The sequence below is a fragment of the Thunnus maccoyii genome, chromosome 23, assembly GCF_910596095.1.
Source record: "Thunnus maccoyii chromosome 23, fThuMac1.1, whole genome shotgun sequence".
In the NCBI taxonomy this organism is placed as follows: Eukaryota; Metazoa; Chordata; class Actinopteri; order Scombriformes; family Scombridae; genus Thunnus; species Thunnus maccoyii.
Genome location: NC_056555.1, coordinates 639547 through 661562, shown reverse-complemented (window position 1 = coordinate 661562; position 22016 = coordinate 639547). Strand labels below are relative to the sequence as shown.

General features: G+C 41.0%; 1 protein-coding gene across 4 annotated transcripts in view; it reads left to right on the top strand.

Moving 5' to 3' along the window:
- lmo3 (LIM domain only 3) overlaps nucleotides 1-22016 on the top strand; it is a 59979-nt gene that overhangs the window by 5244 nt on the left and 32719 nt on the right. The window contains exons 1-2 of one of the 4 annotated variants that reach the window (XM_042402555.1): nucleotides 4973-5560; nucleotides 11618-11831. In XM_042402555.1, the coding sequence (XP_042258489.1) occupies nucleotides 11626-11831 (206 nt within the window). In that variant the 5' untranslated portion in view covers nucleotides 4973-5560; nucleotides 11618-11625. Of the gene's footprint in view, nucleotides 1-4972; nucleotides 5561-6322; nucleotides 7381-7781; nucleotides 8038-11617; nucleotides 11832-22016 lie in introns of those variants that run through there. The other 3 variants (XM_042402553.1, XM_042402556.1, XM_042402554.1) reach the window with 3 other exon arrangements.

Genomic DNA, 22016 nt, shown 5'->3' with positions numbered 1-22016 from the left:
TGACTGGCAAGGTATCTAGATGCAATGCAGACAATCATACTATGAATTTGCATTGGCATCTCACTTTTCTCAGGTGAGAAGTAGTGGTGGAATTTAAATTATTTGCTCTGTACTTAAATGCAATTTTGAGGTATGTCCATTTTTTGCTACTTTTTATTTCTATTGCATTTATCTGACAGCTGTAGTTGTGAGTTACTTTTCAGATTAAGAATTAACATGCAAAACACACACACACTGTCAGTTCAAAAATATTGTAAAGTAAATTTGCCTCAATTAAATACATGTTAGTTTGAAAGATAACTAGTTCAGAGTAAAAATATACAATATACTGAGGGGACCATTCTGGACAATGATAAAAATTATAAAAAATAAAATTATCACACAAGACTTACTTGGAATGGAGTATTTTTATGTTGTGCTATTGCTACTTTTACTTAAAGCTGTTAAAGCTGTAAATATGTGTCATTTTTTTTTTTTTTTTTTTTCATATTAACAAAAGACTATGTGGAATGTGAAAGCTGTTGCTCAAAGTGACAAACCCACAGCTCTACTGAGCTTTTTAGCCTCTTTGAGCTCATTGTTTTGGTTTTACAGACCACAGACTTTGCTCTCATCAACATAGTGCTGCTGGTTTCCAGTTTTGAAAGGGACTGACAAATGACGTCCTGCTGATAGTGGCATTGGATCACAAAATGATTATATGTGTACTTCTGGAGGGCAGTTACAAACTATATTTTTTACAGGAAGTAAACTAATCAGTAATATGTATGTTCATTGTCCAAAAAAACAGAAATTCACTGCAATTCAGTTTTATTTATATAGCGCCAAATCACAACGAAAGTCATCTCAGGGCACTTTTCACATAGAGCAGGTCTAGACCATACTCTTTAATTTACAGAGAGAGAAAAGCACAACAACAACAACAACAACAACAACAACAACAACAACAACAACAACAGATACATGACTAGCAACAACAAACAGCAGTAACGGCTGGAGAAGGACGTCCCCACGGCCACGGGCCAGAGCTTGGTCCTTGGTGTTTCCTGTGGATGAGAAAGCACAAAGAACTCCGGGGAAGAAGTCAAGTTAGTAACATGTAGTAATGAATAATATACAGATGGAGAGGAGGAGAGAGGAGCTCAGTGCATCAAGAGAAGTCCCCTGACAGTTTAGGCCTATAGCAGCATAACTAAGGGCTGGTCCAAGGCGAGCTTGGTCGGCCCTACCTATAAGCTTTATCAAAAAGGAAAGTTTTAAGCCTACTCTTAAATGTAGAGAGGGTGTCTGCCCCCAGACCGAATCTGGAAGATGGTTCCACAGGAAAAGGAGCCTGATAGCTGAAGGCTCTGCCTCCTACTTTTGGAGACTGTAGGAACCACAAGTAAGCCTGCATTCTGGGAGCGCAGTGTTCTAGTGGGATAATAGGGTACTATGAGCTCTTTAAGATATGATGGTGACTGACCATTAAGAGCTTTGTAGGTGAGGAGAAGGATTTTAAATTCTATTCTAGATTTTACAGGAAGCCAATGCAGCAAATCTAAAATGGGAGAAATATGATCTCTTTTTCTAGTTTTTGTCAGTACATAAGCAGCTGCATTCTGGACCAGCTGGAGAGTCTTTAGAGACTTTTTAGGACAGCCTCATAATAATGAATTGCAATAATCCAGCCTGGAAGTGACAAATGCATGGACTATTTTTTCTGCATCTTGTTGAGACAGGATGTGCCTGATTTTTGCAACATTATGTAAGTGAAAAAAGGCAGTCCTTGAAATGTGTTTTATGTGAGAGTTAAAGGACATATCCTGATCAAAAATAACTCCCAGATTCCTTACAGTGGTGCTGGAGGCCAGGGTAATGCCATCAAGAGTACCTATATCGTTAGATAATGACTTTGGTTGTGTCTGAGTTTAGTAGCAGAAAATTGCAGGTCATCCAGGTCTTTATGTCCTTAAGTCATGCTTAGTTAACGGATTGGTCTCATCTGGCTTCATAGATAAATATATTTGGGCATCATCTGCATAGCAATGAAAATTGATGGAGTACTTCCGAATAATATTATCTAAAGAAAGCATATACAAGGTGAATAGTATTGGTCCAAGTACAGAACCTTGTGGAACTCTGTGTCTAACTTTTGCCTTCATGGAGGATTCATCATTAACATGTACAAACTGAAATCGATCTGATAAATAGGACTTAAACCAGCTGAATGCAGTTCCTTTGATGCCAATTAAATTTTCCAGTCTCTGTAATAGGATTTGATGATCAATTGTGTGGAATGCGGCGCTAAGATCTAACAAGACAAGCACAGAGAGAAGTCCCCTGTCTGATGCAGCTAGGAGGTCATTTGTAACTTTCACCAGTGCTGTCTCTGCGCTATGATGCGCTCTAAATCCTGACTGAAAATCCTCAAATAAACTATTGTTATGTAGAAAATCACATAACTGATTGGCGACTGCTTTCTCAAGGATCTTAGAAATAAATGGAAGGTTAGATATAGGTCTATAGTTTGCTAAGATGCCTGAATCAAGAATAGGCTTTTTAAGAAGAGGTTTAATTACAGCTACTTTAAAGGACTGTGGTATATAGCCTGTTACTAAAGACAGATTGATCATATCTAATAAAGAAGTGCTAATTAAGGGTAAGACTTCCTTAAGCAGCCTAGTTGGGATGGGGTCTAAGAGACAGGTCGATGGTTTAGATGAAGAAAGACAAACAAAACCATCTAGCCTACCATTTACACACCACTGTGAATATTTTTACACTGTCTCATATTATGCTCTGAATGCAGTGTGAGAACATGTCTAAGAAATGGTTGCAGCTGGCACTGCACAGTGTTGCTTTGCACTGGCATTGTCAGCCTGTAGTGTTTTACTTGTGAAAGAAGAAGAGGAAGTAGTGACGAATAAAGAGGAACTGCATTAAATGGGTGAAACAACATGTAGTTGTCTGTGGGCTCTTAATCTGACTCTAAACTTAACTGTAACTCTGTAATTCTTAATTAATTCTTCTGTTTCCTTGTGTTTATATTGGAACGACGTCTATCCACAAGGTCCAGTTTTGGACCATTGTTTTTTCAGTAATTTACTAAAACAGCTGGACAATGTAGTTTTTAGCAAATGTTACTGAAACAGTAGGAAATAGTGCATTTGTTAGGGACTATTGTATTAGGGACTATTTTTGGGGTTTTGGACTGTTGGTCTGACAAAATTAGACATTTGAAGATGTAACCTTGGACTGTGGGGAATTTGAATGGATATTTTGCACTATTTTCTGACATTTTATGGACAAAATGATTAACCGATGAATCAACGTGTGAGTAGGGGTCCCAGGTAGACTTTGCTTTATTTTAAGGGGTCACGGGCCAAAAACGTTGGGAACCACTGCTCAAGTGAGTATTTCTATCAGCAGGACAGTGTAAACTACAGTATGTGTCCATCCATCCATCTATCCATTTTCTATACTGCTTATCCTCTAGAGGGTCATGGGGGAGCTGGCGCCAATCTCAGCTGACATTGGGCAAGAGGCAGGGTACACCCTGGACAGGTTGCCAGTCAATCACAGGGATGACATACAGTATACAGACAGACAACCATTCACACTCACATTCAAACCTACAAGCAAATTAAGATTCACATGGAACCTCCATGTGAGGCACGGCGGTGCAGTGTGTTGCCTCACAGCAAGAGGGTTCTGGGTTCAAACCCGTTGGCCGGCTGGGGCCCTTCTATGTGGAGTTTGTATGTTACCCCCATGCCTGCGTGGGTTCTCTCTGGCTTCCTCCCACAGACCAAAAACATGCAGATTAGGGTAATTGGTGACTCTAAATTGCCCGTAGGTAGATTGCAGTGTGTGTGTTGATGGTAATGAGAACATGTCACCCGTGAGTGTTTTTAGTAGTTTTTGGACAAAAATGGAGCACTATGGCACAGAGGAATAAGATATATCAGATGTGATACACACACTGTACTTGTAAGGATGAGTTCATAGTTAGTTCGTGTCTGAACATGAGAATTGTTGACAATAAAAAATATATAGAATATTACAAGACTTTTGTGACCTTTAAACTTGACCTCAAACAGAGGAAAGTATCTTAAACAGCAAACTATACATCTGTGCTTACTAACAGAAACAATGCATATACCGATACTGTCACCATCATGATCTCAGTCAGGAGCTGCAGGCCGCATACAAGCACAACAGTTTCACACATTGATGTGTGCTGTTGTGGAAACACACACACATGAAGCAACATTTCAATCTGGGTCATCATCCGTGACAACATAAAGATGTGAGAACATTTTATCCAACATTGCTGCTCAGAAAATACTTGATTAAACCCAATCACAAATAGTTTATTATGCATCAGTGTGAAAATTGCCTTCTTTTTAAAGTGCAAAAGCGTGACATTACCATCTCCCCAGTTTTAGCACGCTGACTAATTAGATGGGTGATAGGAGTGGCACTGATTGGCATTATAAAAGCTGCACTATCACTTCTCACCGGTTCCCAGCATCAGCTCTCCTCTCTCTGCTCAAAGTTGCCATCAGAGGAATTATTTAAGATAAAAGACACTGGAAAAAATATTCTCCCCTGACAGATATTATCATTACAAGCCTTTATGGAAAGTGCTAACTTACTTTTTTCCCTTCCTCTCTCTTTCTCTCTCCATCTGTGCCACTCACTCTGTCTCTCTTTTACTGTCTCTTTCTCCCTGCGGGTAGAAAAAGGCAAGGAGAGAGACAGGAGGAATAGAGGAGTGAGTGAGCTCTGTCAATTGGAGTGAGTGCACTCCTAAGTCTGGCTTCACTACAAAGGTTAGCAGATCTGACTGTCAATAGTGTCTTGTGGGTGGGAGGGGGAGGAGGGAGGAGACGTGGAGGTGAGGTGGTGGTGGGGGGGTCGCCTTGAGAGAAAGAGATACTTTGATATTTCGGAATGTTAGAAGGGTGAATGTGGAGAACTGGAGGTTGGGGATCTAATTACCGGGCCATAATTGGGGGCTGGGGAATAGGTTGCCGTCCTCTCAACTCGCTGCAGATCAATTATGTTAAGAGAACATCTGTAAGTAGAGCTTAATGAGGTCCATTAGAGCAACATGCGCTGCCTTCCCTAACGGTGCTTGTCAGCTTCTTGGATGAGCTGGAGTGTGCTGCTGACTGGGGACCTGGTGGAGGGGCTTAAATAGGAGAGGAGGCTCGACTCTCTGCCGCTTTTCCCTTCCAGAGAACCAGAGAGACACACACAGACAGACAGGGGAGGGAAGGTGAGAAAGTAACAAGGGAAAGGAGAGACGCCCTGTGAGCGGGGTCCGGGACTAAGCAGAGCCGCGGGGGGGGGAGCCGAGTTTAGGGCGCTCCGACATCCCAGGAACTTGAGGGGAGAAGCAACTGTTCTCTAACTCTTTCCGCCAAGTTTTCTTTAGACAGTTTGGAGTTGAACGAGTTTTGAGAAAGTTGCCTCGTGGACACTTTGAATCAAAGTCAAGAAAACAGAGAAGACACACCGCTGCAGTGACCGTCACCATTTGTTTTTGGGCATCCCTGGCTGTACTTCAAAGGTACGTGTGCAGTCCTCTGTTGTATTTGTGAGTTTAAAAAACGCTTTCCGCAGAATGACGGCTGCGCTCCAAGTCTCGGGCAAGCTCCGCAAGAAGACATAAACACAGCAAGCATATACCTGCTGAGGAAACGACATCTAAATAATTGGCTTCCCCAGGAAAAAAGGCTTTCTTCTCTGATAACCAGTCATCGGAGGTTAAATGAAGCCGCCGACGGTGCTGAGGATGTAGTGTCGGGTTTTTGGTGCAGGTCCCCGCTGTCATTTTATTTCTTCATTAGAGTCAGAGACGGAGGGCTGGCTCAGGTACAAACATAACAAGCTTCTCCTCTGTCCGTTTGCGCATACATGTGTGCGTGTTTTCGTCGGGATAAAGAGACTTGATCCGCGCCATTTGACGGTCTCCTCCATCCTCCACCTACACTACTGCCTCTTGTCTCTATTTTCCATTTATACGGAGGATGAATAATTGGTGGAACGCAGTGAGTGAAAGGAAGGTGGAAGGGCACCGGGAGAGAGGTGACAGTCTCACACACTACACACCTCTGCAGCAAATTGCATGATTGCCAAGATAGGCCGCCTTGAAATAATTCAATCCATGACAAAACCTAATTACTGGCAGGTAATACCCTGTCAGCTTTAATGCATCTCATCACTCATAATGGCGCAGAGAGCATTTTATGACCCATCTCATTATCGCTGCATTTTAGGCTGGAGCAGCATGCCAACTATTGACTTGTGTCTCCTCCTTCCACAGCATCCTCCTTATTTGCACTCAGATATTCTTATTTTCACACCAGTCTGTCACTGAATTGAATGGAAAAACACCGCATGGTAACCAAAAAATACACATGCTATGAACAAACGGTTGACTGGTAGTCTTCGTTCGCTTTTGTGCACAGACTAATTGTTTTAAGGTTCATTAATTCTGGCTCCTAATGAACTTGACTTGAACAGCCCAGTTAAGTATAACACATTATACCATCAGTCTGACTGCATCTCATGATGCGGGTGATTGGTCCTCATGCAGTCAGATGTTGGAGAGCTGGTGTTTGTCCTGGAATCACCTCTATGTACACATCTGAGCTCCTGTTTAAATAGTGAGACTGCACCTCACTTTAACACTGTCTGGGCTTTACTTTGCTGCCGTTAAGATCTATAGGTTTGAATGTTCTCTGGTATAATTATTGAAGGACAGGTGCCCGTCAGGTGTAACAATGGGCACCAGAGAGCAGCTTTAAACTAAAGAAATGCCGATAAGAACTAGTGCTGACACTGGCTGCTCTGTATGCACCTCTAAACAAACCTACCTGTGTTTCTGTCTCTATAATGTAATGAGTGTCGTGCGTCTGCGCGCTACCGCGGCTCCAAGAATGAGGGACGTTGGAAAAAGTGGGCGTTCCGGAGGCGCGCACGCGATGCATGCTCTCTGTTATAGTGGAGCAGCTCGTAATAAGTAAATGACCTTATCTTGGCGTATTGGTAGTCTAATGATTCACCGGTGAGGGACTGGGGATTTGGACAAAATAAAGGTATACTTCTCCCGTCTCTTGCCACTCGGACGCTGATGCATTGGGACGCCGGCCTGAGCCCCACACACTCCCTGCATGGTCCACGGCGGGCGGATGAACACCTGTAGCTGGGTAGTAGGCTATCCAACAAACCGGTGGCTCTGATCCATGTGGAGTTCATTATTTCCACCCTGATGATCAGTGCGGTCCCACATGCGATGTCAGTTTGGTGAACTTTTTTTGCTCAGAGGGGATCTGTAGCTGGAATCCGCTGCTGGAGTTCAGGATTCTGCTTAACTAGTTAAGAAAGGTGAGAAAGCTGGAGACGTTTCTATTTTGACATTTTTTTGCATTTTGAACAGTCCTTGCTGGTACTTAATTCTCATAATCATTCAAACTATACGGATTGAGATTTCATGAATACATGAGTATTAGCCTACATCTAAATATAGACTATGAGTGAAAACAGTGTCGGGGGAGCATGTTATGTTCCTGTGGTGATGCTGGGAAAGCGAACTGTCGCTGTGTGCGCGGTGCCCAGTGGCACGTCAAAGAGCTGATTAGCGAAGCAGCGTGCAGTAGGAGCCGCTGTGATTAGGTGGCCAGTAGGATTAGATGGTCGCTGCGCCGCGGAGGAGAAGCATCTCTTTGTCGTCCTGTCATTCGTTGCCTGCGTCCCATCGTACATACAGCTCCGGTCGGCGATAAACGTGCTTTCAAACGCCGTGTAACGCCCGACGGCAGCAAACAGCTCGCTGTAGCTCCTCCGCCTGCGTTTTGTTGGCCGGTGTTCCCCCTTCTTTTCATTCCTCTCTGATCGTCGTGCTGGATTGTTCTCTCTCTAACAAAGCCCGATCCCAGCCTGCCTACAGACAGCTGCTTTCCGGACCAGGCGGCTCCGGGTTGCATGGTGGTGCTTCGGCTGCTGAAGCGGCTCAACAAATGCAGAAAAGGGAGAAAAGTTTCGGTAAGGCGCATTCTTTGCGTTTTGGCTTCTATGAACCGCACGTTTCATGTGTATTTAGTGTGTTCTGCGTCGACAAGTTACAGCATCTCTGTGCGTCGACGAGTCAGATCTGACCTGCTGCCGCTCTAACCTGATCCATTTTATCTGTTATTCCACTGATTACCTTTCATTAAGATATGCTCTGATGTTATGTTAGTGATCATGCGGCTGATATGTTCCCGCGTTCATAACGGCTCCAATTTTCGTTATGTGCTTATGAAAGCTGCATGTCAAATAGAGTCTCTGCGTTAAATCCGTTATTGGCCTCTACCAGCACTCCGCTGCCATGGCAACAGTAATTAAACTGATAGGGTGAAATGCCAGCATCTCGTTGCCGAACAGCTGGGACTGAAATAGCAGGCTATTCTCCCCTCCATCCCTCCATCATCCTCCATCCGCTCAGGGCTCAGATGATGATACATGTGGCCGGGGACGCGCAGCGGCAGCAAGCCTCGAAGCCCACAATGAGAGAGTGGAAATGAGGAAAGGGAGGATACGAGCCAGCGAGCAAATAAAACAGATATCATTAGGGGCTTCGAGCAGCTGTGATTTCCCTTCCTTTATGGAAAATTAAGCTTTTGTTGAGCGCTTCCCCCGGTAATCGGAAGAGCGAAGTGGCCAAATTCCTTCCATGCTTCTCCCCTTTTCCTCTGAGTGGATTGCACAGTAAAAGGGGAGTCGAAGCTCTGCTTTCTTTGGTTTGGTAATGAGTGGCGGGGACTTTGTAGTGTTAAGGAGGCTGGACGGATCAGTGCCGCTGAAGAGGCGCGGCGGAGAGCAGCCGGCCGAGCAGCCGTGCTCTCTAAATCCAGCCAATTAACAAATCAGCAACCCCAACGCACTGGAACAAATGAGCTGAGCTGCTCGCCACACTGTAACCAGTTTGATACTGTCTTTGCAAATTATTTATTATCAAAGTTTTTATAAAACAATGTGTGGCAGGTGAGGAAAATTGATCTTTATGTACAGGGACAACATTTTCTATTTAAGAAGTGGGTTTTTTATGTTTTGAGCCCATTTATTACAACTCAGGTGTAATGTTCCTCACTGTCATTGTGGCTTAGTTTGTTCTGTTTTGAAATGTATTTCCAGGCAGCCACTGGTTTCTGTTCATTGACAGTATTACAACTCGCAGAAACTTGAAACCTACTTGAGGTAGATCATCCATTCCAGTGAACATCAGGTTCAAGAAAGTGTGTGGTCAGTATACTGTGTACAGACTGTAATAATAACATATCAGCTGACATGATTTTCACTGAGATGGAACAACTTACAAGTTTCTGTAAGTTGTTTGTAGTGAATTTAATGGAAACCACTGGCTGCCAGGAAGGTAGGAACAAACATCTGAAAAAGTAAAACACTACAGCACCTCTTTAGCAATGATCTGCAGTCGTGATGTGATAAGTAATAAATGGACCAAAAAACATTCAGAAACATTTTAAGTGTGCTTCCACACTAAAATGGTATAGTGTGAGAAATATCAGTAATGCAATTTGCTCATTGACATGTTTGGAAGAAAATGGCAAACAGAAAGTTTCACTGTTTCAAAATGAGTAAAACTGCAACTATACCTTAAGAAATATGGAGCGTGTGTGTGTGTGTTTGTGTGCGTGTGTGTGCATGTGCGTGTGTGCGTGTGTGTGTGTGTGTGTGTGTGTGTGTGTGTGTGTGTGTGTGTGAGTGTGGTGAATGGGGCACAAAGGAGAGTGGGGGTGTGCCTCTCCTCAGGGAATGGTAGGAGAATACTAATTCCAGTCTGGTACGAAGCCACATTGTCCCCCCCTTCTAGCCCCCAGTGGGCCAACAAAGGCTCTCCACAGTCAGTTCAGGCCAAACAATACGGACGCTGCAAAGCTTCTCGCCTGTAGCCACGCCCCTTTAAACACAGAAGAGGTCAACGTAAGAAAAAAGTGTCCAGAAAGAAATGTGAAACTGTGGCTTTGTGTCTGTGTGGGCCGCTTGTTGGTCTCACAACACTTAAATTGTTCTGCTGTTGGTGTTAGTTTGTGATCTACTGTCAGCTGCTGTTAGGTCAGAGCTCAGCCTGCTGACCACTAAACAGTCTGCATGCACTTCTTTGTTACAGTCTATTGCTGCCAGCAATGTATATATACACACGGATGTTAAATTAGAGTTTTGCTTAATATTGTTATGAATTTCTGTTGTCTTCAAATGACAATGGAATTACAGCCACACCTGTTTTGTGAAGCTTTACTTAAAATTACTTACATGCTGTAAAACATAGGTCAAAAATTTTAGTTAAGGCCAGGATAATGCAAACTATTTTCCATGAAAAGTGGAGTGCAAGAGTATGTGTTTCTTGCGTAACATACCACATCTTAAAGACATAAAGACTAATGTGCTAATTGGTGAAATCACCAGTTATATCCTCGATCTGTTTTATTTTGATAGACTTGGGTTGAAGCTAACACTGGTGTGTGTTCTCAATGTTTGATATAGTCTTTGGATTTAAAACAGACCTGATTGTGTCCCCAATTTGTACTATATACTAACTGTATGCTGTGTATTAATTGTTATGGCATACTGTTTAATCACTTAGTATTCAAGAAATCAAAGTATTTTACACTAACAGGAAATAATATATGACATGTCTCATCATCATTTGTAATTTATATTAATTTTGTGCAGCTATGAGCAGCTGCTCCATTTCCTTTGTGTATTGCATTGTGCAACAACACTCAAAAATCTGGTGATTTTTAATCTGCGTACTGAACAGTGTACTTAATGTACTAAAAATTATATAATTGTAATTTTAGTATACTTCCATACACTGGACTTCATGAATAATATACCTAATGTGTGGAGTATCGAATTAAGACACAGCTAAACTCTGACTTATGAATACCATTGCCAATTAAACTTATTTTTTTTCCTTTGTGTGAACTTCCTGAAGCTGTCTCATCACTTACACATTTGTTATGTCTTTGCAGCTCCTTGTGAAGTGTGCAAAGGAACAACATACTCAAAAACCAGACAGTCTTTAGGCTGTAAACAGACTTTTTGAGTATACTTAATTTTGTCCCTTTTCCAGTGAGAACACACTACATATTAAAAATCGTGTGAATTGGGATACAGCTCTGCATACTCTTAGCTCATTATGTACATATATGATACCTAGTATACATATAGGAAATTTACAGTCTATGAATACTGAACACATGAATACTGTACGAATAGAACCGTTGCTGCTTAATCATCAAATAGCATATTGAAAACGAGTTTCTGTTATCCTTGAAATATCAGTGGACTTGTATCTGTCATCATTTCACTTTTATCATCAACTAAACCAAACTAAACTTAACTAAACTATACTAAAAAAAAATCATCAAACGTTAAATGGTATTTTTAATGGGTCACATTCCTTGCTTGATCATGTAGCTTCATCGTGTCTTAGAGTTTTTGTGTGTTTCTTTCTTTCACTGTGAGGGCGTCATTATTAAGAAAACATCTGCTGCCTCCTCAGTTAGCAGTGCACCAGGGTTCGATGAGTGCTTGAAGCTTCTCTCTGTACCCCTCCCAGGTATACAAATGCTCTCCGTCCAGCCGGACACCAAGCCAAAAGGCTGTGCCGGCTGCAACCGGAAGATCAAGGACCGCTACCTGCTGAAGGCCCTCGATAAGTACTGGCACGAGGACTGCCTCAAGTGTGCCTGCTGTGACTGCAGGCTGGGCGAGGTGGGCTCCACACTCTATACCAAAGCCAACCTCATCCTGTGCCGGAGAGACTACCTACGGTAAGAGTGGCAGCCAACATCTTCAGAGCATCTGCGTGACGTTAAACAAACACTGAGTATGATCCAGATGGCATATAGTCTGGTCACTGTGTGAACACGGGTGTTAGTAGTGAAGACTTTTCTCACCAAAATGCACTCTCACATGTTTAGAATTCAGGTTGAGCTCTCTTATAGTTTGTGGAATGGACCACAGCCAGATTTTTATTTACAAGAAGGCTCTCCTTGGATTTTGACCCATGGCCTTGTTTCACATCTTCAAAATCTGTCACAACCCAGCAATTAGACAGCAGCAAATCTGACATGTAAATTACAGTATGGCATATATTTGTATACTTCTTCCAGTTTTTTAATTTATTAAATTAGTGTGATATTTTGTGATATTTTTTTCATATCGATTTGAGTTTTTACTGACACCTATTACTCAGAAATTCTCATATTCTCAAAGGAACCTTCTCTCCTCACTAGCAGATTATTTTCACTAATTTTAAAGCCCAGTATCTTTTAACATTCAATAACAAGCCGAATAAAGGTTAAAATGGAGTTTTTTTGTCAGTCTGTGGGTACATGTCATTTTTCTCCCCAGAGCTGTCAGTGCTGTGGGGGTCTTACTAAGGCCTGCTGAGAGACAAACAGCTGCTGGCACTAAAGCTGTTTACATAAGAAATGAATTAATAGCTTTTGGAGGCCTGACGTGTAACGCTGTCAACTGACATGGGTTTCACATACAAGGATTTCTGTTTTACCTTCATTCAGCTGGAGTAAGATTTGAAACATCCAGAATTTGATTTCTGAGGGACAAGATGGTGAATAGTTCAAGTGGTTTTCTCTACTGTATTTTAACATGACATAGTTTATATATATTGCACTTAATATAATTTTACAACATCCAATGCATTTTTGACAGACAGACATGTAGTATTTATTTAAAACAAAAAAAGGATGACAGGTTCATATATCATAGTATTGCTGCTGACACAGGATCACTTTAGATTTTTCTTGCCTACAATCATCCAACTGTTTTTGAACGGTTAATTTATTTTCCGCTGACATTGTTTACAGGCCCAGTCATTAATATTGATAATATATATAACAAAATCAGCAATGTGTTTTGTTTCTCAACTGATCATAAGGAAATATACAGGTCTGTTTTATTTTTGCTGGAAAAAGTGCAAGTAGTCATATTTTCATGTTGCATATTTCCTTGATGCCAGCTTCTTTTAGGACATGTTTCACATGATGATATACACTGTCATTAGATTGTTTTGGAGCAGGGAGCCTTCCAGGTGAGTTGGGACATTTTTTGTTATTACGGAAAGTATGTTTACAACTACTTCTTTTATGCACCTATCACATTTTCACATAGAAACATCTGACTGAAGAGAAGTAATGAAAGTGATGTAGGGACCGCTGAATCTCAGTTGATAGCACGGGTCATCTACTAATCAGAAGGCTGTTGGTAACTGGCTGGTCCATGCTGAGGTGTCCTTGAGAAACACACCGAACAGAAAATTGCTTCTGATGTGTGTGAAAGGTAAAATGTAAGTTGCTTTGGATCAGAGTGTCTACCAAAATACATATTAGATGACAAGCAGTAATCAAGAGTCACAATGTTTCACAGTTACATGCTCTGTCTGTATGTTTCATGGACATTACTGAAGGGGCCTACCAGGTGCAGGCACTAGCATCTAAGGTGTGTAATACAGCTGTGCAGTCGATGCTTAGGTTATAAGTGTATAACAAAATGAGTCAAAGCACGTCAAGTGTTTCATAACAGAATAACTTGTTGTCTTTTGTCTGGTATCTTAGAATCTTTTGCATTGCAGCTGATAATATTTTGTATAACGTATGTGAAGCAATGGTGAATCAGGGTACAGCATAACAGTTGTTCAGTGGGTGGAGGGGGTTAACCTGCCTTCTTACCTATAATACACAGTACCTGTTTTTAAGGGAATTTGAGATCTTACTGATATGAATCAGAGTAACCGTGGAGAATGCAGTACTATCAAATTAACCCAGCCCAATACTTAATATTTTTGCTAGCTGGCAAGTTGCAACCTGGTGACTTATTGTCACTGCTGATACAGTGTGTGTGTGTGTGTGTAGATCTGGAGTTGCTGAGTCATTTGTGTGTGTAATATGAACATTGTAATTTAAAAGTTGAAAATAATAAAGTGAGAGTTAATATTTAATGGTAAAATGTATATTTAATGCCCAAACCTGAGCATAATCCTCAGTATGCACATGAAAATGTTCCTGAACCAACATGGAACTGCTTGGGCCAAATTTCAGACTTTAACTGAGAACATCCTGTTTCTTAAATGTACTTTAACTGAAAGAGGAAATAGAGATTAGGTCTCCTGGGGACTGTTATAGTTTTGTTCAGTTGTCAGACAACTGAAACTGAAATATACATGAATGATAACACCTCACAACTCAATTGCAGAAGTTCTTAATGACAGATATTTCGGTTTCTGTTGTCAGACAATTGAACAAGCATGAAATAGCAATTTGAACACAGCTCATAAATGATACCTTTTAACCAAGCAAACGGTAACTCCTGCACTGCTGCAGTGAGATTTTGATTAAATCATAAAGTTGTCAAGGAAAGGTAAATATAAATACAAGTTAATGGCATTACCTGGATTGGGTGATCAGCTATTTCAACATTTAAAATGAGTGATCACAGAGGTTAGAGGAGAAATTTGTCTTCCTAACTTTATTGCCACACAGCATAGGTTTGCATCATTAAAAGGCTGGTAAGAAGCAGGTAAGAAAAAAGTGCGTAAAGAAGGCTACAATGGAGAGAAAAATACATGCATAGAAATATGTTTACATATCTATCTATACATATTAACTTTACGTTCACAGCACTATTGTATAAAGGTAACTTCTAAACCTGAGTGCCAGGCCCACTCAAAATATTAGTCCATGTAGTGCCCAGTGTCCATAGGTCCTTCTTGTCCTGGTGGTTGCTGTGCAACAGAACTCCAGAACAAAAACTGTAAATGTCATCAGTTAATCAATTAACGTGGACATTGTTTGCCTAACACCAATGCCTACAGTAGCAGAGAGGCTGGCCGAGCATTTCTGAACAGGCGTGCAGGCTAAGAGGGAGACCAATTCCAACATGTTATTCTTTCATCTTCAAAGTTCAAGGTGACTGAATTGATTTGATGCTTGCTATCATGCGAGTGGCCTGCCTGCGAATGCGCCCTGACATCTCCTCACTGCTGGCTAATGAATGGCAAATATAGCAAACCGCAGCACACCACATCTGATCTGCAGAGCAACAAAGAAAGCCAGGCTCCATCACTGAGTCAATCAATGGCTGCAACATCACAACGCAATACAATTTTACACACACACACACACACACACACACACACACACACACACACACACACACACACATACGCACACACACACAAAATCCCTCACTTAAAAAGCAACCTCAAAAACAGTATATTATTTCTACTTGTGTTTATCTCAGTGTGCCAGCCTTAGTTAGGGACAAGAGAGGAAAAAATAAGGATGACTTCAGATTTATTCCATTTTTATATTCCATTGGTTTTAAAAGTAAATTATTTCAGCATTCATTATACCCCCCGCCCCCCTTCTCGAGTCAATCCTAGTCTGTTTAGCAGGGTGGCATGTTATTAGGCCTGACATAACCAGGGTTAATAGAATTCTTCAGGGGTCTAAAACCATGAGCGATGTGATCCCACCAGCAGAGAAATAATAATCCTCTATCACAACACATGCACAAAAAAGAGGAGAAAAAACAAATACTAGGAGAAAAAACGTAAAGCTTCAGTAGTCCCTGTGTGATCAAACATGATGTACAGAGAGGAATTTGTGTGTGTGTGTGTGTGCGCGCGTGTGTGTGTAACTAAGCCATCCCTTCATAAACCTGTGACTGCAAACATAATTACAGGTATTATCTCCTAGAGCTTGATTTGTGCCTTGTTCTCTGTGTAAATGGAGAAATGCAGCAAGAACATTTTATCAACAAATGATCCCTTTGAAACCAAAGCTTACATTGAAGATACTGGTAATAGCGCGACGCCACTGTTTATGCTGATGTGTGATTTTCACAGTACTGAGCGATAATGTTTGAAAGCCCAGAGGAGGGAGGAGAGCAGACAGACTGACACATTTAAGTTAAAAAACGCTGAGAAAATGAAGACTGCAGCACAGCGGCCTGCTGAGTGCCACCGCGTACACACAACACCACCGCTGGCTCCAAGGCCAGGATGCAGGCGTGAAAAAGCTGTTGGGCATCAGTTAATGGAAAACTGTAAATTCCAGGCATCCATTTTAAAGACAGCACCAGGAGAACACTTATTTATTTATCTATGTATTCATTCATTTTTTTAATCCAACTTCAATTTTCCTCTACAGTGGTTTTACTAAGATTGTAAATGCAAGCAAACTCACAGAGCCGTCAACATGGCTGGATTTATTAACGTTTTGGAAAGCTGGCTATCAGTGAGAGATAACCAACATGTAGAGCATGGTTCAGTGTAATAACTTACATTTTTTCATCCTTCAGAATCAACTTTGTAGTCCGCCGCCACCTTGTGTAACTATGTATGTAAATGTAAATGAAAAATGTATCTTTTTTCATCTCACATCAGGCTTATGACGCATTGTCAGTTTGTATGTCGGCATCAGGCGTGACTATGACATCAAGTCAAGCTTTATCTCCAGGGACTGGCAGGGAGTGAAGAGAAAAGGCTCAGGCTCTCTGAAACTCATCTTTTCTTTTCAGAAATCTCATTTAGATACATTCTTTTTTATGAAGACGTGTCATACCTTTAATAAAAATTTTTTTAAAAAAAAAAACGCTGTTCGCTGTGTGATGGGAGTGGTGACTTCCAGGATGACAATACCCCAGTTCACAGGGCATGAGGGGTCACTGAATGATTTGATGATTATGAAAATGATGTGAATCATATGCTATGGTGTTCCTCAGCCTTGGCATTGATTCTACAGTCTCTGGAACTCTTCTTGAGGGATGAACACCATCCTTCAAAAAGATATTCCCTCATTTGGTGTTTTGATGATGGTGGTAGAGAACGCTGTCTAACAAAATTTTATTTGGTTCCAGTTAATATATATATGTGTGTGTGTGTGTGTGTGTGTGTGCTTGAATTTATTTGTTACCAAATTTAAAGTTACAAATAAAACAAATAAAATTTCAAATTTGGTAACAAGTTTTCACATTAGACAACAAACCCAGTATGAACTTTTAAAACCACTCCACATGCCTAATATATTTGGAGGCATGAGTAGAGTGATAACATGGCACAGACGCAGTATAGTTAGCAAGAGTTTAAAAAATATTCTTTTTGAAGTACACTGAGCATATTGAAGGATAGCAGAACATATCATTATTGGAATAATTAATATCATTGACATGAATCCAAACTGACCATAGCCATTATGAAAGACTAAACTACATATAAACTACATAAACTCTTTACGACCTCCTTTCCTAAAGAGTAGGCATGTCAGACTGAATAATGAAATGGTAATTAAATGGCCATTCAGTGTGAATATCAGGCTAAATATACATCATAGTACTACCCAAATTACGCATACTACAGTGCAGACTGGACTCCCAGCTAGACTAGTCATTAAAGCAGCAATGGATTGCAAACAGCACTAAGAAAGCCTGTGATTTGAGAGTAGCCACTGCACAACATCCCACTCACTTCACGATAGGTGTGTTCCTGGGAGATGTGCAGGAAGCTGGGTGTAGTTTGTCATCAGCTCTCTCCTCTCTGATTCTCTGCAGGCTGAAAGATTCAGGCCAGCTCCTCTTTCTTTAATGACTAGCGCAGATGTTCAGCTGTTCTCCCAGCTAACACTGAAGGGCACAAGGACATTCTTAGCTAGGCCACTGGTCAATGACACCATGGCTTACTTTTCTGCAGATACTCGAGCTGGAGTATAGGGTATGCATCTTTTAGTCAACACCTCACTCATTGCTGCGGACCATATCTATAGCATTTTGTTGTGTTACAACTTTTATCATGTTCTGTACCTTTTATTCAGGGAGGTGGGAAGTGAGGATGTGGAGGTCGGTTGGCAGCATATCCAACTTAATCGCTGGAAACTGGAGTTCCTGTCCATCCCATCCCAAAACCCTAACCCTAACTTAAGTGTTTTATTGCAAAAATGTTATCGTACCTTAACCAAAACCACAGTCCATTTATCTAACCTTTTCATCAGTATAACAGTAACCTTACTGTAGCTGCTAGGCATGGATATTCATGCGTGCATGCATGGGTCCCACATGGTTTCTTTTCTTTTGATTAGTTAAACATGTTAAAATTAACATGAGAATAAATTATTTCATCTTGCATGTAGCACATTTGGTGAAATGCATGAACGACACATAGAAGCATTTTCTGATCTGACGCCCCTATCAGCAGTAATCAGCAGGATGACATCATTTTGTTTGTGTCTTTTAAACTGTTACAAATCAGTGTTGAAAAATACATTTGTTTTATGATGTAACAACACTATTGTTAAGGTCTGCCTAGGTTTAGGAAAAGATAATAGTTTGGGTTAAAATAAGTACATTGTTAAAGTAAAGTGACCTTCATCGCCATGGCTACAATAATAACCACGTGATAAGGTTAACGGATGATCGTGGTCATGTTTTTAAAAAACCAATGTCGTCTCTCAGTTGGAAACAGGAAATGAACAGTGATCTCTTGTGTTAAAGTCTGTCCATTTGTTGACCTCCAATCCACCCTTGCCTACCTCCTCATGCAAACTTTATCGCTCTATAATGTCATCTGAAAAAATCTGTGACTGTGTCATTTTTACAATTTGTACAGATTGTATTGAATACCATGCTGCAACCACTCAAAATACATAGTTCTCAAGGAAATAAATGTAATCAGATTTTGATATTAAAATCTGAAAAAGAATGGAATAGAAACAGAAGAAGTATCATAAATATTTCTTTGTAAATCAAGAAGAACAGATTAATTTTGTTTAGCTCACAGTGTCCTCCTTTCTCCTGTTTAACAGCTGTAAGGTCAACTTCAGCAAGTGTATGACATCAAAGATAGTGTTTCTTTCTTTCTCTCCCATGACTGCACCTGTGCTGTAATTGATTTTGCTCTTTTTTTGGAGGAGAAAGAGGAACGTTGTGTTTTTTTGGTTGTGGTTCTCTAAATGTTACAGTGCCTGCTGTGCCAGTGAATGCCACCAGCATCCTTGTGCTTCGCCACATTTTTGTATTTCTTCGGTGTGACAGCAGCAGAATCGAGCTCTTTAAACAGCTGCAGTTTAAATCTAAAAGTCCAGTCAGTTATATACGGACAAACCCGCAGACTTTAGCTCATCCGCTCACTTGATTTCACTATCATCAATCAGGATGTTAAATTACACAAAATCACCCCAGGGTTAAGTTTAAAATCTGGAATGAGTAGGTCTTCATCTTTAACTCAGGACAAAATCATTTTTGAGGCTTCCAAAAGAGGTAGCCTTCAATTTGTTGAATCCCTTGAGCACTTGAGGGGGAGAATTTGTCTGGAATGCATTGCTTTATTCAGGCCCCAGATTGAATCCTGTCTTCACTCCTTGTTATTACAATAGAGCACTCAGCATGCTCAAAGGGCCTCTCCTGCTCAAGCTTTTAATGGGACTTCTAGGTGGAGAATGCAGCACTCAGTCTGTAAGCCTTGCCACTTTACCTACCTATTCCTTCATCTTTCTCAAACACCCACCCATACACACACACACACACACACACACACACACACACACCGTACCTCTCCATCTCCCTCTTAAGTCCCAGCCCTCCTGGCCTTCTTTGATGCTGCTAATCAGGCTCTCCATCACTTTAGAGGGGCCATAGATGATTACCTGATTCTAATTACATGCAAGGGGGGAAACTTTGTTTGATGTCTTTTGTGTATATCTCTCTCTGGCTTCTTATAGCTACATATGCTACACACACACACACACACACACACACACACACACACACACACCTTTCCCCTCTACCCACCCTCCGTCCCCTTCCCCCCGGAGACTCCTGTATGAGGCTAGACATACACGCAGTGGCCTCAGCGCTACAAGGTGAACTATTCCCCGGCACGTGTTATTATTAATAACTGCCAGAGAGAGGGGTCACTCGAGACAACTCCTTGAAAAGAATCCCAGGCGAGGCAAGTAGGCTGCAGCTGGGTGTGTTGTAAAACAATACACCTCCTTCCCCTTGAGGAGATGTGCTGCTTAAAGCAAGAGTAATGCATGGGGGAGAGAGGGGAGAGCCGTACAGCCACATTTTTTGGCTGTGAAAAATTAAGATCTCACCACCTGGCGCTTTTAAGCATACCTTTACCACTGAGCTGTAGGTATTAGAATATGAATAGGTCGGGGCTATAACTTTCAACACCCTTTCTCTCTGTCTTTTCTCCACACCCCTGCACTGTGTCGTTAAACATCTGATGGCAGCGTTAAATTCAGATGGCTGGTGAGCACAGAGCCACTGGGAGGAGCGGAGATGAAAATGAGAGAAATGCTAATCACGAGTCAAATTATGAGACATCTCCAGTTAGTAGAATTCATGGTGGTTTTACAGCCATTTTAGCAGTGCACTACAACAGTGTAGTCTTGGTAAAATACAGTGGTAGTAATTAAGGTGTGAAAGCATGGTCTACGTGTCTCCACTTACCAGTAAATACAGTAGATGCCACCATGGATTTGTTGCCTCAAGTATTTTGCACCCTGAAATTGCTTTACAGCATGGCTCACATATCTGAATCCCACATGTTCCTGTTTCTCTTAGATATTTCTTTTGAGCAAGGGAAATATGTGACCACTGTATCTTCCCTCTAACCTTTTCATAAGGTTTCTTTAGACCTCACTCAGTTTGTATGCATCAGAAATCCTGCTTTAATGTCCTCAACACCATGGCACAATTCACCTCTCCAGTCTCTCCAAATGAAATTGGTTCTGGTGGGGTCAAGGTTCACAGAGTGGTTATGTTATGATTTGATTTGATCTGTGCTGAGGAATAGAATGGGGTAATCTTCCCCATGCAGCTATCAGAACTGTAGCTTTGTATTTTCATGCCTCAGTGTTAGGGCCTAAAATTGCTGCATGACTTTCTCTTGTTTGTTTTTGGGATTTGAAAGGAACTGAGATGTGTCCTGCTGCAGCGATTCCTCCCACACGGTCAGTAAGTGGAGAGTCTGATGGTTCAGGCTGTTACAGTGAAAAGGATGATAGAAGATTGTCTGAGGAAAACTCCTGCATTGTTTATTCTGTTAACAATTAGATTTCTGTGAATCCCAGTGGATCCTCTCTTAGAAATATTTTTTTCAGCCGTATTGTCTACCACTGATATACAGCTTGACATATGCCCAGAGCAATAATGTAACTACTTACTGTAAGTAATGGATGAACAGTACTGTGTACAAAAGCTACTTTCTTTTTTTCTACAAATGATTTCACTTAAGGAATATAGTTTTTAGTTTAGGAAAAGTTAAGGAAAGTTTAGGCGGTGATTTACAGCTGTCAGTTCTGTACTGTGCGTGGCATAAATTTTATAAAAATTTGACTAGCCACTAAAACAATTTTCTTATTGTTTTCAGTATTTTTTATATTCTTCATCTTCGTATCAGTGTTTATCCGTGAGAAGATCTGCTCTCCCTCCAGATAAAAGTAAATAACTACAGATGATAATAAATAACTAGAAACTTAAGAACTATTTTGCCATTTTGTTATTCAGTGTAAAGCTATCCACCTGTCCTGCTGATGTTTCACATTAAAAACTTACTAATGGAAGGGATTGTGCCCTTTGACCTAATTGAAGGCTTGTGATGTAAAACATCTGTGCAGGAAGCTGTGTATCAACAATTGAAAAGATGGCAAAGTAGAATTATTTGGGGACTCAGAATACAGTTATGGACTTATAAGAATATTATAAGTGAAAAGAATTTTCGGTAAAGTGTTTCTGTAATTTTTTCATTCCCAATTCATATTATTATATTAGAGAAGACACATCTTCCTGCACCCCTGTACCTGATGTCTCACCTGCCACTGCCTCTGATGTTACTTGTGAATCCTTAAGAAAAAAAATATACATTTATGCCTCCTAAGAATATAAATTGTGTTACTGGAGATGTATTGTTGTTTGGTAAAACATATGAATGT